General features: G+C 47.2%; 1 protein-coding gene across 1 annotated transcript in view; it reads left to right on the top strand.

Annotated features, from left to right (window-relative positions):
- Positions 1–18,593, top strand: part of WDR19 (WD repeat domain 19) — a 992,607-nt gene that overhangs the window by 127,850 nt on the left and 846,164 nt on the right. The window contains exon 7 of the mRNA XM_085642250.1: positions 16,778–16,855. Within this exon, the coding sequence (XP_085498376.1) occupies positions 16,778–16,855 (78 nt within the window). The remainder of the gene's footprint in view (positions 1–16,777; positions 16,856–18,593) is intronic.

The following is an 18,593-nucleotide window of genomic DNA, read 5'->3' as shown; positions in this document are numbered from 1 at the left end:
GCGCCAGTATTCCGCCACCTTGCGGCACTCCCAAAGGATATGGAGAAAGGTGGCACTGAGCCCACATCCCCGCTTACAGAGCCCGTCTTCAGAAAATCCCATCGAGACCAAACGGGGACCCGTCACATACACCCGGTGGAGAATCTTTAGCTGGACCAGGCGGAGACGGGCTGGAATGGCCACTTCCTTGGGGGACGACAGTGCGGACTGCCAGTCCTCGTCGTCCAGTTCCACCCCATCCCCTGTCCACGCCTCCCGAAGGCGCACCAAGAGGTCAGCCCGATTATTGATAAGTTTTTTATAAATTAAAGAGATAGTACTGTCGGGGACATGACCATCGAGTATGCGGTCCTCGAGAGGCGAAGAAGCCGGGATCTTGGTCCCCTCCCCAAAAACCGAGAGCAGGGCATGCCGAACCTGGGCGTAGCGAAAGAACTCCCTTTCCGTAAGTTCGTATTCGCTCTGGAGCGCCGCGAATGTTTTAACCGCACCCTTAATCCATAAGTCTCCCACTCTACTAATACCAATCGTGTCCCAACGGTCAAACCCCTTCGTTGTCCAGAGGCTTCCCAGTCGGTCGGAGGCAAACAGAGGAGTAGCACATGTTAATCGGTCACTCCAGCCCATGGCTACATTGGCCGCCTTCCAGATCCGTACCGCAATCTTAGTAGGGCCCGTAAGGGTCCGTCCAGCCGATCTGGAGTAAAGTGCCCTGTTATAGTTTCCGCCGGGAAGCAGGAATTTATCCATCTCATACGCCGGATTCAAGCCAGGCGCATACGTGGCATGGTTAATGGCCGATAGCTGTGAGGCCCAATAATACCTGCGAATGTCGGGAAGCGCGATGCCCCCGTCGTACCAGGGGAGAGTAAGCTTTGCCAGAGCGATACGCGCCCGTCCGTCCCACACCAGTCTCCTCTGCAGGCTCTCCACCTCCCGAAAGTAGGACACAGGAATGACATCGAAGGAGTTCTGAAGTGCATAGAGGAATCTGGGAAGGGACAGCATTTTAAACAGTGCTGCCCGACCCAGCGGGGACAAGGGCAGCTTACACCACCGAGCCGTGTCCTCCCTCAAACGCCGAAGTGGAAGCAGGAGATTCTGCTCATAGCGAGCCACCGGGTCCAACGAGACGTATATCCCCAGGTATTTGAAGCCGGACAGAGATAATTGGATCGGAAGCCGAGGCGGCAAGAGAGGAGGGTCACCGGAGATAGGATAGACACAGGATTTAGACCAGTTGATCGTTAGACCCGAATTTCTCCCAAAGGAAGTCAGAACATCAAAGAGAACATTAAGCGACCGCCGCGGCGAGGTGAGATACAGGAGAATATCGTCCGCATACAACGAGACCCGATCCTCGAAGCCCGGGGCCCACCGGATCCCTCTGATCGAGGGCTCCCAGCGGAGCCAAGCAGCGAGCGGCTCCAGGGCAAGAGCAAAGAGCAGAGGGGACAATGGGCACCCCTGCCTCGTACCCCTACCGAGAGCGAAGGGCCGAGAGACCCGCCCATTAACCACCACCTGAGCCATGGGTCCCGTGTAAAGAAGCTTCACCCAGCCAAGAAATCCCTCCCCAAAGCCGAATTTGGTCAAGACAGCCCAGAGGAATGGCCACTCGATGGTGTCAAAGGCCATTGTGGCGTCTAAAGAAACCAGCACGGCTGGTTCGGAGAGGTACTCCGCCCTGGCGAGGGCGCCGTGAAGACGCCGCAAGTTAAGAGCGGTGTTACGATGAGGGATGAAGCCGCATTGATCAGGATGAATCAGCTCGCAGATGACGCTCAACAAACGATTGGCAAGGACTTTAGCCAGGATTTTAGGCTCTGCGTTTAGCAGTGAAATAGGCCTGTAGGAGGCACAGCGGTCTCGTGGCTTACCGTCCTTGGGGATCACGACTATCGTAGCCAGACGCTGGTCGTCAGGAAGGGAACCTGCCTCAAGGGACTCTTGAAACATACGACGGAGAAAGGGCGCGAGTTTATCCGGGCGCAACTTATATAATTCAATAGGCAGACCGTTGGGACCCATCGCCTTGCCCGAACGAAGGGACCGAATCGCAGTTGCTATTTCATCCACAGACAAGGGGGCGTCCAGCTGTTCACGGTCGTCGTCGGACAGGCAAGGCAAAGCAATATCCCTCAGCAGAAGGCGAGAGTCTTCTTCATCCCTATCAGTCACCGGGGAGTACACGGCCCGGAGGTGGTCAGCGAAACATTCCACAATCTCACCAGGCTCAGTCACACACACTCCATCCGAGACACGCAGCTCCGGGACCACACGATTAACTCTCTCCTTCTTATCCAGCCACGCAATCACTTTCCCGCCTTGTCCCCGGCATCATACAATCGACCCTGCTGCTCCCTATACATCGTTTTGGCAGCGTCAGTGACAAGAGACCTGTATTCAAACTGTTTCAGGCTGAGGGCATGTAGCCCGTCCGGAGTGACCCCCGTCTCCAAGGCCGACTCCAGCGCCGAGATGTCAGTCTCCAGCTTCACCACTGCCTCACTCTTGAGCTTCTTAGCCACCACTATCTGGGAGAGGGCGTGTCCGCGGATTACGGTTTTAAAGGCTTCCCACAGGGACATTGCGGACGACACCGACCCCTCGTTTTCAAGGAAGTATTGGTCCATAGCCTTAACCAGGCTGTCGCGAGTCGTAGGGTCTCGCAGGTACCACGGGTTAATGGGAGCGATCCGCCCTGCAGACCGCGACTCGGTGTCAAAGAGCAGCCACAGCGGGGAATGGTCGGAGATACCCCGCGCCAGGTGCCTAACCTCTCGAATCCGACCAGTCTGCGCCGCGGGCATAAGGAAATAGTCTAACCTAGAAAGACTCCCATGCGCCCCAGAGTGAAAGGTGTATTGACATTGGGTCGGATGCATTAATCTCCAACTATCTACCAGGCCGAAGGTCTCCAACAGTCCACCAAGCCATGCCTGGGCAGCGGGGAGGGCCCTGGGTGGGTGACGATCCAGGTCACCCGAAACCACCGAATTAAAGTCCCCGCCCATAAGCAAAAGACTATCCGGAAGCTCAAGCAGCATTCGACCCAGGTCCGCGAAGGTGGAGTTCTGGAGGCCCGGGGGGACGTAAACTGAGACCAGGGAAAGGGGCTGCCCCTCCCACCTCCCAGTCAGACACACATAGCGCCCTCTGTCATCCGAGACTACCCTAGTGATATCCAACGGAAGTGAGGATCGCAGGAGAATGCCCACCCCCCTGGAACCAGTCGTGAAACCAGAATGGGCCACGAGGCGGTACCCCCCCCTGTTCATTGCATGACAAACATTACCAACCAGATGCGTCTCCTGGATAAACACCACATCAGGAGTCAGACGACGCAAATACTGCAGTACTACACCCCGTTTGATACGGTCCCCCAACCCATTGACGTTCCATGACATCAGTTTCAACCCGTCCCCCCCCATCCCCTCCAATAGATCAAAGGCCCCCCAGTCAGTAGCACAGTTCCCGAATCTGGACAAAAGTCAATACCTCGCCCTGCAAACAGAAAACGCACAGCAAAACAACCCCTCCTTCCCCCCAACCCCCCCCCCAAATCCAACTCCCCCCACCCTGCACCCCTGCGGGCCAAAAAACCCCCCCAACTTGCAGTGTGCCTGTCGCCCTACTAACCCCATTCTACGAAAAGACACCGGAGGAGGAAAGGGACCCGTCCCCGCCCGCCCCCCACACAGGTCCTAGTGAGACAAAATGAACAAAAGAAGTAAAACCCAGCTGAACAGTGCAAAATGGCAAAATCAAGGACCAAAAGTCACTCCAAAGGGGACCCGTCACCTTCGGCGCCTGCAGAGGGCCCGGGACGGCCACCTCTGTCCGGCAGCGAGTCCAGCCAGTCACTCACGGCCACAGGAGAGTCAAAAAAGGCAGTCCGATCCTCATGTTCCACTCGGAGTTTTGCAGGGTAGAGCATAGAGTACTTTAGGCCCAGTTCACGGAGACGACGCTTCACCCCCTGGAATCCCATCCGCTGTTTCTGGACAAGTTGGGTAAAGTCCGGATAAAAGTTAATGGATGAGTTCTCATGACGAACCGGGCCGTGGACCCGTGAGGCCTGCAGAATCGCATCTCGGTCCCTATAGTGGAACAGTTTGGCCACGATAGGCCTCGGGGGGGCCCCCGGCCGTGGCCGACCGCCCGGAACTCGATGGGCCCGCTCCACGGCAAAGAACTTACTTAGGCCTGCAGGGGTCAACTGTTGGAGGATGAGTTCCTCGACCAGGAGGTCAACCGGGCGGTTGTCGGAGGACTCCGGTACGCCTATGACACGGATGTTGTTGCGTCGGGCCCGTCCCTCGAAGTCCTCCAGCCGCCGGGCCATCTGATCGTTGACCGCCTTGATGTCACCCAGCGCGGCCTGCAGGTCCGACACATCCGCACCAAGGGTGGAGGTCCGCGCATCAAGAGCCTGAACCCTCTCGTTAGTTTTGGAGAGATCTGCCCGAATTAAGGTGACATCGATTGCCACCGTGTCGATTTTACGGGCCAGGGCCTCGTATTGCGTGGCGATGGTTTCCCTGATGCCATCAATGGCGCCCATGATGTCCTGCAGGGAAAGCTCCGGAGAGACGGTCGTGCCACCACCGGCGGCGTACGGGGGGGGGCCGTTCGCTCCAGGGGACCCTCTGCCCTGAGTGTAGCGGTCCATGTTGTTGGCCTGGACCGGTCCCCCGCGGAGGGAGGCCTTAGTCTTACGCCCCTCGGGGCCCCCCTTGCCCCCCATGTGGTCACGGACACTGAAGGGGACCGCCGATCAAGAGTCGTAGGGGCAACGGCACCGCAGACCAGCGCCTCACCAGAGACCACAATATAGCGGTGCGGGGGGACCCAAGGCGATGGGCACACTAGTGGCAGGTGGAGACAAAGCCTCGCGCAGAGGCCAAGGAAACACCCCGCCACATCAAGTGCGTTCGCCGGCCAGCCCCCTGAAGTCCGAAAGTGAAACCGAAAGTGGTAGAGCGGCCACTGGCACCGCACTGCGGCCGCTGTTGTTCAATTACGACACGGCTCCACGGATCACCTTCGCCCCGGGCACCTCCGTCGGGTGGGTCCCAAAAGTTCGAACAACGACAACTCAGGATTCCCAGGTCCGATTCGAGTTCTGAAAAGAGATACGTGCTCAGCCGGTCTTCATCTGCCAGATTCCATAAACCACATCAGGATATTCTCAGGATAAATTCCGAGGAGCAGCAAGGGTCCGGGGAGCCCTGTGCTCACGCGACCATCTTGGATGCGCGCTAGGCTCCTCCTCCGGTTAATCCATTCTTGAGTAATACAAGCCCTGGTTAAAGCCATAGATATGAATAGGAAGGCTTGTTTTCCCTCTGGCAGTGTATCTGTGTTCACACCAATTAAAACAAGTTCCCCAGTTAGAATAAGTGAAGACCCAAGCACTAAATTCAGAAAGGCCTGTATTGCCTCCAAAAAGGGAGCTAACCGCGGACAGGCAAAGAACATATGTATCGAGTCTGCGGCCTGACAACCACACCTGTTGCATGCTGTTCCCGCCGTCGCACCCCATTTTGAAATTTTTAAGGGCGTATAATATAGATCATACACAGCCATATAGTGCTGAGTGCGTGATCTACCGGTAACCAGAACCGTATTAGCCAAAGCAATTGATTCTTCTAGGCATATAGCCTTAGTACCTAACCTCTCAGCCCATCTTGCTGCATGAGCAGTTAAATCATTTGAGCAGGTGGCCAGAAGGGCTCTGTAATAATAACCAATCCGTTTTTTAACAAACAAATTGTCAATAAGTGGGATCCTTACAAAGCCAGATACTTCCAGCATCGACAGAGAGCAAAAAAAACTATGAATCTGTAAATATTTAAAATAATCCTGCATTGAAAGATTATATCTTTTCGTTAACTCCAAAAAGGTAAGTAACCGGCCATTCTGCCATATGTCATTCACACAGTAAATTCCTTTGTTTCGCCATCTAGACATGACTGCCTCCTTAAAAACCGATGGAAATATTTTAGAGGCAGAAAGAGGTGTATAAATCAACAATTTCATGATTCCCAGTTGATGCCTAACTATCTTCCATACTCCGAAGGCTGCTTTCAGCGTCTTAAATTTAATTTTTTTATGATAGCTTGGTTCTATATTTTTAAGAAAACAGCCGCGACATTCCTCTCCCATTATGAGTTCGTATATTGAGGGTGAGTGGCTCTGAGGGATCCTTGCTTTTTCCCCAATAATCAAAGGAGAGATAAACTGTAAAACAGACGCAATATAGTAGAACAAAAAGTGAGGAATTCCCCACCCCCCCCTGGATTTCGGTAAAATCATTTTTTTATATGACCTACAATGTTTTTTATAGCCCCAGATAAACCTGGAAACCAATCTTTCCACTTGTTTAAAGAAAATCAAGGGAAACTCAAGAGGAATAGATCGAAACATGTAAAGAAATTTTGGAGGTATAATCATTTTTAACACGTTATTCCGACCAAATAAGGATAAGTGAAGATGATCAATCCGTTCAAGTGTATAGTTTGCGTTTTGAAGAACCGGGTTGAAGTTTATAGCTGGAATATCTGATACAGGGGATGTAATTTGAATGCCCAAATACGTTGCTACAGATACTAAAGGAATCGATTGGGGGGGGGGGTCTTACCTATAAATACGTTTTGAGTTTTCGCTATGTTCAATTTGTAGCCAGAGAAGGCCCCAAACTGAGTGGCCAAGTCCTCAACCACTGGAAGAGCTTTCGAAATATCAGTTGTAAGTACTATAATATCATCAGCATAAGCAAGCGCTCTATAATTAATATTGGCAGCGGAGACTGGAGGTATTTCATATGCTGAATTCAGTTTGTTTAAAAATATATCTATATAAAGGGCGAACAAAAGTGGGGAGGAGGGACAACCCTGACGGGTACCTCTAGAAATGGAAAAAAGAGCAGAATTTAGAGGCAATTTTTATACAAGATGTGGGTGATACATAAAGAGATTTTAAGGCAAGGATAATCAGTGGGCCAAACCCTTTCATTGCTAGCATCTCCCAGAGATATGACCAGGCTACCCTGTCGAATGCCTTCTCGGCATCCAACAGGGTAATGCCTAGATCATAACTCATCACTTTGGCTCGGTCCATTAAGGTAATTACATGCCTAACATGGTCCGAGGTATCCCGATAAGGGATAAAGCCATGCTGCAGAGGCGATACTATTGTAGAGACTACCCCCGATATACGAGATGCTAGGATCTTTGAAAAAACTTTACTATCGGCATTGATAAGCGATATCGGTCTAAAAGATGAAGGAAAAAGATGAGGTTTGCCTTTCTTAAGAAAAGCCATGATTATCGATTGACTCCAAGATGGAGGTACAACCGCTTTTTGAGCCTCTACACAGGTCTGGAGAAAATCTTGTTTCAAAAGAAGTCTAAACACTCTATAAAACTCCAATGGTATACCATCTGGCCCCATAGCTTTCCCGGTAGCCAGCGAAAGAATAGCCGCCTCTACCTCATCCCATGAAATTTCTACATCTAGAGCTGCGGATTGAGCATCCGTTAACTTAGAGATGTTGTCAGTCCCACAAAAATTTAGCAGGGACTCCGATGAATACGACAAATTTTCCTCCGTATAAAGTTTACTATAAAATGAGCGAAAAACCTCCAAAATTTCTTCAGGTTGACTGTATATTTGACCCGAGTCGCCCTGAATCTCACTCACAGCATTAAATACTTCCTGCTGCCTAAGCCTCTTAGCCAAGATCCGCCCTGTCATTTCCCCCACTTCATAAACTTTGGAACGAAACACTGTGGCCTGCTCAGCCAGTTTCGAAGCAAAGATCTCATACAACCTAGACTTATGTATGGCAAGTGTTGATTTAATAGGCTCAATATCTTGAGCTGCAATGATAGCGGAAACTAATTTAGCCTCCCACTCTAATACAGCCTTCTGATAAGTAACAAGTTTCAGCCGAGAGGACCTTTGTTTATTAATAGAATATGACAGGGTCTCTCCCCGGACCGCGGCTTTAAACGAATCCCAAACCATTTGAGTAGAGGCAGTCCCACGATTAATATCAAAAAATTGTTTAATCCATTTGGACCTATGTTCAATATACAATGGATCGGCCAAAAGTTTACGTTCAAATGTCCAGGAATTTATCTTCGGGGGTGAACCCAATCCTTGCTTAATCTCAATTAATATAGGGTTGTGATCTGAAATTATTCTCGGGAATACCTCATAGGTGATATTATTTAGAAGTGTCAAAGAAACAAAAAAATAATCTAGGCGAACCACTTTCTGGTGTGGGGCTGAATAGAATGTATATCCCGGTGCCATATCTCTTTTTACAAACCCCACATCAGAAAGACCAGACTCTATAGCTAAACCTCTTAATGCCTTGTAGACCTTCTTCTTAAGCCCTAGATAAGGAATCTCTGAATTTATGTTGACATCTCCATCAATATGGATATTAAAGTCCCCACACAGTACTACTGGAGTGGGCCATCCAGCTAATTCTACACTTAAAAAATTTAAAAGGTCAGGGTCGTCAGAATTAGGGCCATATATTGAGCAAATAGTTAGCTGTTTACCATCTAAAAACAAATCTATTATGACCCATCTTCCATACTGATCAGTTTTAACACGATTACATGACCCTAACCCCTTTCTAATAAGAACTGCCACTGCCCTAGTAGTAGTTCCTTGACACGTGCATCCCACAAGATGCATTCCCAGATCATTAAACCATTTTCTATTATTCCATATCACGTGTGTCTCTTGCAAACCGAGGACATCTATTCGCATACTATAAATAATATGAGCACACATATCCCTCTTTTGCTTATTATTCAGCCCACAAATGTTCCAAGAACAAATTCTTAAGTTGGCCATTGACAGTTCTCTCTTTTTTGTTTGTTTCACCCCATTTCTTACATGACTCAAAGTTAATAGGAAAAGCAAAATTTAAACCTGTCTGATAATACAAAGCAACCATGTCTTTCCCTACTGGACTACAATACAAGTTACCTGCAATAATCCTGTACTTGCTTGCCCCACCACCACCCCCCCCTCCCCTGAGCCCCCCCCCCACCCCCAACCCCACCCAAGAAGGGCAAAGGGACTGAGCAGTACCTAATAGTGATGGTCTGAGAAGCATAATACGTCTCGCTGCGCACTCTAATCTGCTAAACAGTCATCCAAAAAAAATGCTTTTAAAGACAAAAAGCCCTAACCACGGGAGAACAAGAAAGTCATAAATCCAAACAGCTAGGTAAACAAGCTAGACCCCTAAATGGTTCAGCCTAACAATCAAAAACAAGTCCAAGTAGAATTAGGTCATCACATCTTGGATAAAAAATCCTTTGCTGCGCTCTCCGAAGTCAAAAAATGAGTTCTCTCCTTAAATATAACCTTAAGTTTTGAGGGATTAAGAAGAAAAGCTTGGGTTCCCTTTGCCTGAAATGAAGGGATAAGTTGGCGAAACTGCCAACGTTGTTGGACAGTGAAATGGCAATAGTCAGGACGGGCAAAAAAATCCAGACCCTTACCCCTTCGTTTACGATCTGGCCGAGCAAGATCGTACAGTGCTTCACGCGCCAGAAAATTGTTCAGGGAGATCAAAATAGCTCTTGGTTGGTTGTTAAAGGCCCCGCCAGAAGTCTTCTTAGGTTCAAAAGGACACCTGTGTGCTCTAAGAAGCTCCCGGTCCCACTGCCACTGGGTTAACTCCGGAAAAGCTTCAGTGAAGAGCTCTATAATAAACTGCCTGACATTAGTCCCCTCGCTTCCTTCGGGAATACCCAAAATGCGCAGGTTATTACGCCTGGATCTGTTCTCTAAATCCACGAGCTTCCAGTTAAAATCCTCCTTTAAGTTAACAAGAGTGGAGAGCTGGGATCTTTGCTGAGTCAAAACATCTTCAATAGCGGAGATCCTCCCCTCAGCCTCCTGTACTCTAACAGAGTTTTCATTGCATGTTTTTATCACCCGCCTTAGATTGTTTTGAAGCTTACGTAGAGCCCCTTGCGTACGTAGGTTCTCAGCTCTGGTCTCTTCCCGGTGTTGAACCATCACTTGATACAGCATATCTAAAGTAACCCCAGATGTCTGAGAGCTCTGCGACAAATCATTTAGATCTGCATGAGTGTTCCCAGGGGGAGAGATGAAAGCAGGAGAGCCTTGATTTGTATCATCTTCTAAATCTATTGGGGAGGACCCCCCCCTAAGAACAGTGTTTTCCTCAGCCCCCCACTCCATTCGAGCAGATGGAGAATCACCATTGACTTACCCTTGTTCAATGGAAGAGCTGGATTTTTCCTGAACCCCACAAGTTAAGCTAGAAATACTAGCATCGTCTCTCCACTCCCCATCTCCGTCCCCATCTGAAGTTTCCAGCTCCAATGCAGTCGATAAATCCGACATTGAATAAAAAGTCCCTGCGGAGTCAACTGATTGCGCGTCCCCGATGATATCAACCTCCTCCTGAAGGTTAGCGTGAGCAATGGAGCCATGAGTAATATCAAAAGACAAGTCCTGAGATTTTGACACTAGCCCCAGAGCGGTAACTGTACCCTTATTAGCAGCATCTGCGATATTAGAAACAGCAGTCTGTGACACCAGGGATACCTCGTTGCCGGAGGAGGAGAGAGGAGCCGGTACCTTCACATTCATACTGTCACTGACAGTGACAAGAGGATTGTCAGGAGGATTGTCACTGAGATGTATTGAGTGAGGTTCAGGTTAGCCAGTAAATCACCAGTAGTCTTCCCCTTCAAGTTATCCTTCAGGTTATCCTTATTCAGTGCCTTATTCCCTTTTTTAAACATGCCAGGTATTTTTTTAGCGGGAGTAGCACTACACCTCCCAACATGCATCGGGTCAGCTTCGTGTAGCTTGTGTGGAATAGCAGTAGCAGAATCAGCCGGAATATTATTCGGAGTACTGTCCTTCTGCACAAGTTCAGAAACACTTTTTGATGCGTTTAAAGCAATTCCATGATTGCCCGGCTTACCAGTGACTGTTGCGGCAGCCGCTGCCACTGCCCGGGTTGTTGGTTTAGGACCCATCACTGGTCCCCGTCTCCGTGCTCGTTTCCCCAGCGCTTCTTCACTTTTAATCCGGCCGCCTGTGGCAGCTAGTTTTGACGAGGGGTCCCAAATCCAACACAGCCGCCGTTCAGAACCCAGGTGACTCCGCCTCAGTAACTGCCCAGTAGTAACGGTCGCCACTCGCCAAGCAGCTTGCAGAAACCAGCGATATTTGAATAGAGAAACCTGCCGCATACTCGTGAGCCACACCGTAGAACACAAATCCGCCTGGAGCCTTCCCCACACCTCCGTCCACACTGAAAAAAGGGAAGCGAGCGCCCAACAGCAGCTACAGGTGAGAGCGTCTAGCAGCGAGCTCGACCATGCTGCTCACTCGAATGCGCACGCATCCGCCATCTTGCCCGCACACATAATTACACTCTACTCCCGCGTCAACACTTCAAGCCGGGCCGGAGTTACCAAATCCTTGGTTGAAGTCAAAAAGCAGCAGAGCCAGCAAAAACTCCGGCCTCTTTACAGAACAGGGCCTCTTTAGCACGCCACTGGCCCGCGTGCAAAATATCCAAAACACACCCCTCTGATTCAAGAGAAGTAAGAGACCACACGGGGGTCCGGTCGGAAGCCTTTAATGGGACACTTCAGGCATAATGCATTTTGGCGCTCCTGCGCCTTCCTCAGATGCCTCTGCAAACATGACACGGTTCCACCCACACCTTAATTAACCTCCTGCTGTGCTCCCATTGGCTTAGGAGCTCCACCCCACGGTCACCTGACAACACGCCCACTGTAGTTCGTAGCAGCATTCTACAGGTCCCAGAATTCACCAAAAGGGATTTGGCTGTGTTGTGGGGGGAAAGAAAGATCAACAACTGAAATAGTCCCGATATTAGGGGCAAGGTGTATATGTATATATATATATATATATATATATATATATATATATATATATATATATATATATATATATATATTACATATATATATATTTACATATATATATATTTACATATATATATATATATAGAGAGAGAGAGAGAGAGAGAGAGAGAGAGAGATATATAGATATGTAAGCAATTACCTTTAAGCTGAAAAGTATAGTCTAAACTTTATGTTGATTAAAGACTAGTTAAATAAATTGACATAACACCCATGTGACTACTATTTTTAAACATTGGCTTGCCAGAAAATGTTATTTGCACTCTGACTTCAAAGTGAAAAGTGAGGATAAATACATAGCACCTACGTGAATAAAGTAAGCCATCTACAATGGTGCTTAAAAGAAGCTTTAGGAGAGAAACGAGGAGATGAATGTTTCCTCTATATACAGAATGGTTACTCTCAAACATCTTCCCAGGGTCTACAAAGTTTGGCCTGTGGTGTAACTGAGGGCCACACTGATGTCAGCAGAGAGGTTGTGGGGGGTAAGGTGAGGGGGTTGGGTAAGGTGGGTGTAGGGGAAGCAAAGCAGGAACATCTAGTGGCTGAATTTAATTTCACAATGTGGATCCAGAGAACCTGGGATCAATTCCAGTTTCTTCATTCAGACCAAATTGTGTGATGCTAGGCAATTGTTTTATTTTACTTTCCCTCCTTATACTTCCTTATCACATATAGGAGGATCTTGAAATACATGACGTTACGATGTGCTCTGTACAAAAGTGTCCCCTATGGTTGATTTTATAAGCTATAATGTTGTTCATGTATAATGGCAACCCAGCCACCCAAAGAGTGCATATAACTGATTTACCAACTCTTCCTCCCACACACCTGTCCTCTCTCTTAATTTCCCACCCACTACTGATGGTCATCTGTGGTCCATACTTAGGATATGGGCGATTTGATTAAGAGTGTTATTACCTACATATCCATTTGATAATACTTTCAGCATTATGAATGGAATCTCCATATCAAGTCTCAATGTGCCCTGCTCTTCCTTACCCCAAGCTCATCTTCCCTGCTCTGCTCTCACTATGAACCTTGTGCTTCATACCATCTTGTTACCTTTCTCTTCTGCTCTCATCCCCACCCAAAACATACTCTTTAGCTCAGAACTGCTTTCTCTCCTTTGAATTTTCTCCCTCCTCCTTCACTTGAAACTCACTTCTTCCTGCTCCTGTCCTTGTTCCTGCCGGGGTGGCAACCTTTCTCTGAAGCTCTCCTGCGTCATAGAATGCATGCAAACAACCTGCTACTTTCTGGCCAAGAGCCATAGGGGAAAGAGCCTACAGCCATAAATTGGAGTTTAGTGGGAGGAGAAGATAGCTACCTGACCACATAGACAAAAGTCAGAGTATTTTGTTTGGCTGATCAGATCCTAACATTGCAGTCAGGTTGCTAATGGTAATCACTAACCCAATTCTGGCAATCTGGTTGGTTGATGGATGTCATCGTTCCATGAAATATGTTAATAGATAACTGAACTGTGACAATATGTAAGATGGATGGATAACAATCTAAAACTACTTTTCATCATATGTGAAATCTTTAAGAATCTTTGTATTGCCCGGTAACCAAAGTTGATAGTTATTACCTGCTTTTTTGGGCAATTTTACAGTAGAGTTCTAGCAGTGCAGTAGCAATGTACATTGGTGCGTCCATAGTGATGGCAACTGGCGGGGAAAAGTAGTTACATTCAAGATAGTAGGCATTAGTACAGCATTACCACTACTAGGACATGCCTAAATAGCGTCAATGAACACAAAGGGCAAAGAAAGGAGGGGATGAGTATGTAACACAAATATAGGCAGGCTATTGGGGCATGTGTTTACAATGACAGGCAAGAACAAGTAGATATCTGTACTCACACTGTCGGGATCTAGGGGTGAATGTTAGTCTATGTATACACCTAGGACCTCATGCATATTGTCTGCAGGGGGGCAACCCCCCAGCCAGTAAGCGCCAGTCTAAGAAAACTAAGTTGTAGCAGCAAGGGAGTGTTGGGGGTGGGGGGAGAGCACAGGGCAAGGTTGGCTACGCCATATGTGCATTCATGTGGAGGATATCGCTACCAGATCAAGGTGGGGGCACATCCAGGGGGAAGAGAATCATTTTTGGTCAGCACCTAGAAGCTGAGTAGTAGGTAATCCCATTCCATGAGGATGGGGTATTTCCAGAGGCCTCTAGCCTCTTCCATTCTCAGGGCAGTACTTTCTGCCCCAGACCGAACCAATTGTGAACACTGCCATGCCAATACAGCAGGGGGAAGAAGAGCCTTCCAATAGCGCACGATTGTGCGCTTGGCCAAGAGCAGAGCCAAATCGAGAAAGCATGCTATTGTTTTGTTTTTTGTGGTACGTGGGATAGAGCCTAAGGTGCAAACCTACCAGCTGTGAAGAATAGTTATTTCAGTCATTAGTATTAACTGTTAAGTAACTGTTAACCAGTACTGGGACAGGGACAGACAAGATCATAATAACAATATAGAAGAGGGACAATGATTCTTGATGATAGAGAGTGAGTGTGGGGGAAGCACACAAGAGTGATTAAAACTGTCCTCACACACAGCAAGCTGTGTCATGCTTCATCATAGTTCTGCTAACACACCTCCGCGCAGACCAACGCTGAAGGTGGAGCAATAGGGAGGGGGAAGACAATACAATGTGCAGATATGATGGTTTGAAACTGGTATCAGGGAGTCCCTATTACAATTTTAATACTGGGTACCCTGTCCAGATTAAAAATTGACTTGTGGATGCTGGGTTGGGGAGCTTATAATGAGACACCAACCCGTCCACTCTGCAAAACCGTCGACATGTTTCAGCCGGCAATATTTACTAACCCGGCTTCCATCAGGACTCTCAACAATATGATCCCTAGGTACTAACCCTACCGCCTTTAATTCCAGGAATAAAGGAAAAGTCACCCTACTGAGTCACTGCTCATTTGGAAAGTGGTAGAGCCCCTTGCTCTCCGAGAGGAACCTGTAAAAGAATTGATCAATAAAAACAGGTAAAGTGCTAAGTGCTGTGCCCTTCGTGCAACATATAGTACAAAAAATGTGGTGTTTCTCCCCCAAACACAACTGATACATCATTCCGTACGTGACAATATCCACCCAGGCCCTTAGTGGAGTTGCCCTGCGGCGTGTTGCTCTCAAGTCAATCGCACTTGTCGTATATACACAAATCATACACACAAGGTTTTAGGTAATATCATGCTGTTCAGAAAAATTTTAAAGTAAGTTTGTGGGCATCAAATGCTGGGAGACACACTGTACCCATCAATGGCCTACATGTGATGCTTACCGAGTTCATTTAAAATCTAGACTTGTACTGGCGGGAGAGTGAGGACAGATCCCTATAGTCACACTATGGGGAACGAGAAAAGGTTAAGCACAAAGCAATACTAATAAATAGGCTGTGTTCAGTTAGACTCAACGAAATCTCGTGCATGGCTTCCTGTGCCCCAGGGTCAAAAAAGCACAGACGGTGCGGTCTGTCCCCCCACCTCCGGAGAGGAATGGATGCCTTACTGATTAAGAGGACCACATTGTAACCATGAGTGTAGTTCAAGCCTGCGTTACCAAGAATGCGGTCTCACAAAAAATTATGAATGAGTCCTGTCCTATTGAGTCCCTGATATCCCCCCACATACTTCGTCAAGGTGAACTGTGGCCCGAAGTTCTCCTCTCACCCCTCATTCTTGTGTGAATACAGACAAGATCATACCATGTGGTGCAAGTTAATGTCAGGAACTTGGCAATGAGGGTAGTAGGCATTCGCTACTGGGAAAACCTGTCAATATTGGTGAGAGGTAGTTATGCTCTATGCAGTATGAAGAATTGGACGAGTTTGAAACTTGCGTTTTTAGATACCGCAGCCAGGTACGCCAGCACCCTATCCCATTCCTTACAGGGAAAGACCCACCCTCTTTCGGTTTCCCACCTCTCTTGAATGCTGGCGAGAGACATCTGGGTGTACTCCCCAATAGTCTGATAGGCCTGTGACTGTTGCCCTTGGAGTGGAGATATTGTATTACAGCATGAGGTGGAGGTTCTGCTGCCTCAGTGTTCCAGTTGATTCATAATGCATGACCCAATGTGTGATATGTTGGAAACTGCTCTCTAGGAGTGTTAAGCTGATCTGTTAGCTCATCAAAGGGCATTAAGTTGCCATCCTGGACAAGATCACCTACGGTTGTCACTGCTCTGGCATACCAGCCCTGTAAGCCAGCGGATGTTATTGAACCTCAGTTGCGTGGGGAGCCCAGTAGGGGGAATGGCAGGAGCATAAAGAAGAGTTTTTGTTGTGATGCATAGGCACCTGTGAAAGCACTGATGTGCAATGTGAAGAAGACACTGGAAGGAGGGAGCTTTTGTGTGAGTAGGATGAAACAAGCGTAGGATAGGTTTCAACCGCTGGGGGGGAGTGGATTGAGGCAGTGCCATCTAAGTGGCTCTCCACAAACCAACAGCTTACCTTAGTTACTATCTGCTATACCCAAAAGAACAGCTTAAAACTCTTGTTCCTTTAATTCTTTACCATGTTCAGTACCTTGGAATAAAAGTTTAAAGTTGTAATAGATATAGTTTCCATCAGGACTGGCATGTCATATAACTCACAATGCGCCAGGAGAATATGCACTGTGTCGAGCTACATATTTCTGTGTAGTGTTACTGAAATTTGGAGTTTTTGTACTATGCCATTAGTTACTGCCCTCACTTCAAGCGTCTCATTCTGTCAGGTTTTAATCTTTTGCAAATCTGTCAGAAATCTTTAGATTCCATTGTTTTTTTTCTGTAGACTACTGTAAGAGCTGAGCCCAGCGACATTCAATTTTCTGTGATGAAAACCGATGAGAGATCAGCGGGAGAAAGTACGGTAAGACAATTCAAAGAATTATCTACATTGTTTGTGACATTAGTGAAACTGTTTGTGACATTAGTGAAAATGAAAGTTCTTAACTGATAAATGTTAAAGACTGCTACATTGTCAGAATCGTCAATTTGACAGCAATCCACTGATTGCCCTATCTTTAGGCTGTTCATGTTCCTCCTTTCCACAGAGCCATAATTTGCCTTCTTCTTATGTCATCTTTGCACCTTTTTTCTGCAGCTAGGTAAAGGCTGGAACCTATGCTACTCTGAAATGTTTTAACTGTATCAGAATTTAAGACCATTCTGAACACATTATCTAGGTACCCCTTTCTTATCCAAATTTCGTTATTTTTTTATTGCAAGCTAGAAGTATCAATGGATTAAATTACACAAATACAAACATACATGTTATATGTTTATATTTTGTAATGGTGCAAAGAACCACCATTACAAAACAAACACACAGCACGATGTCATGCTCAAGTATATCTTAAAAGAGATCAAAAAGATCAACCGAACTACAACTGCTTCACTTCTGAATTCATAGATTAAAAAGCTAGATGATAAATTTGCTGTGGTGGATCAATGTTCCACATTTCTATTAACACCTCAACTCTCAACAAAATTCTTTTCAGTTAAATGTAAGCAAGAAGAGCTTGAAAATGTCTCGAGACAGACAAATATACATTTTGTAGGGTTTCCAGAACACCGAGAACACTGTTCCAATCCAATCACTGTCCAGGAGGAAACATATTTGGCATACATTCATTGGGTATTTAACAATTACTCACATGCATCAACTACTATTGTATCTTTCAAAGCACTCTAAAGTTACAGTTTTGGCAAATTCCACACATACAGAGTAAAGGAACAAATCTTCTGAAAGGCAGTGCAGCTTAGGATGTATCTTCTTCCCAATTTTCCTGGCCATTCAAAGGATTATTATACCGCACATTACATGACAGTTTTTTCTCATTATTTTGTCATGTAAACAGCGTATACAAGCTATGCTTTAGAGCTTATTTCTTTTTGGTTTTACTGTGTGTCCACACAATGTGCCTCTAAATTTATAATATAAATGTCTCACTTGGAGGGTACTATATGGTTTCAGCTTTCAAGCCTTCATAAGAGAAGTCAAAAAGTAAGTTTTTTCTGCACTTTGAGTGCATCTTGGAACAACTGCTGAGAATAGTACATGTGGGGTAACATGAGTTTGCACATTTGCATTACTAGGAAGAAATCACTATGTTCGAGGCATATGAGCTGCAGATTACACACTTTTGCATAGATCGCCATCTGGTGTTGGACCCAGATGTTTGCAGTTTGTTTTTCCTCTTGGAAAGTCTTTGGAAGTCACGAGGTCGGTGACTCCTCCCTTGGATCGTATTGCGCATGGGCTTCGGCTCCATCCTCAGATTGTTTTTTTCCGCCATCGGGCTCGGATGTAATACTTCGCGCTCCGATTCCGAACATTTCCAGTTCGACGATCGAAGCGGAATCCTCGCTAATCGCGGTATTGTTTAGATCCAGATCTCCTCAATCACCTTCTCTTCGACACATCTTCGATTCTAGTCGTCCACGGCGGCCTTCGGGCCTACCCAAGCTCCGGTCCCGGCTGATGGAAAGAACTCCATTCAAGAAGTGCCCTCGATGTGGGTCCAAATTCCCCCACACCGATCTTCATGAGGTGTGCAACCTCTGCCTCTCCCCGGAACACGAGGCTCGAGACTGTCCGGCCTGCA

The sequence above is a fragment of the Triturus cristatus genome, chromosome 2_2, assembly GCF_964204655.1.
Source record: "Triturus cristatus chromosome 2_2, aTriCri1.1, whole genome shotgun sequence".
NCBI classification, from domain to species: Eukaryota; Metazoa; Chordata; class Amphibia; order Caudata; family Salamandridae; genus Triturus; species Triturus cristatus.
This window is presented reverse-complemented; position numbering and strand designations above follow the sequence as displayed.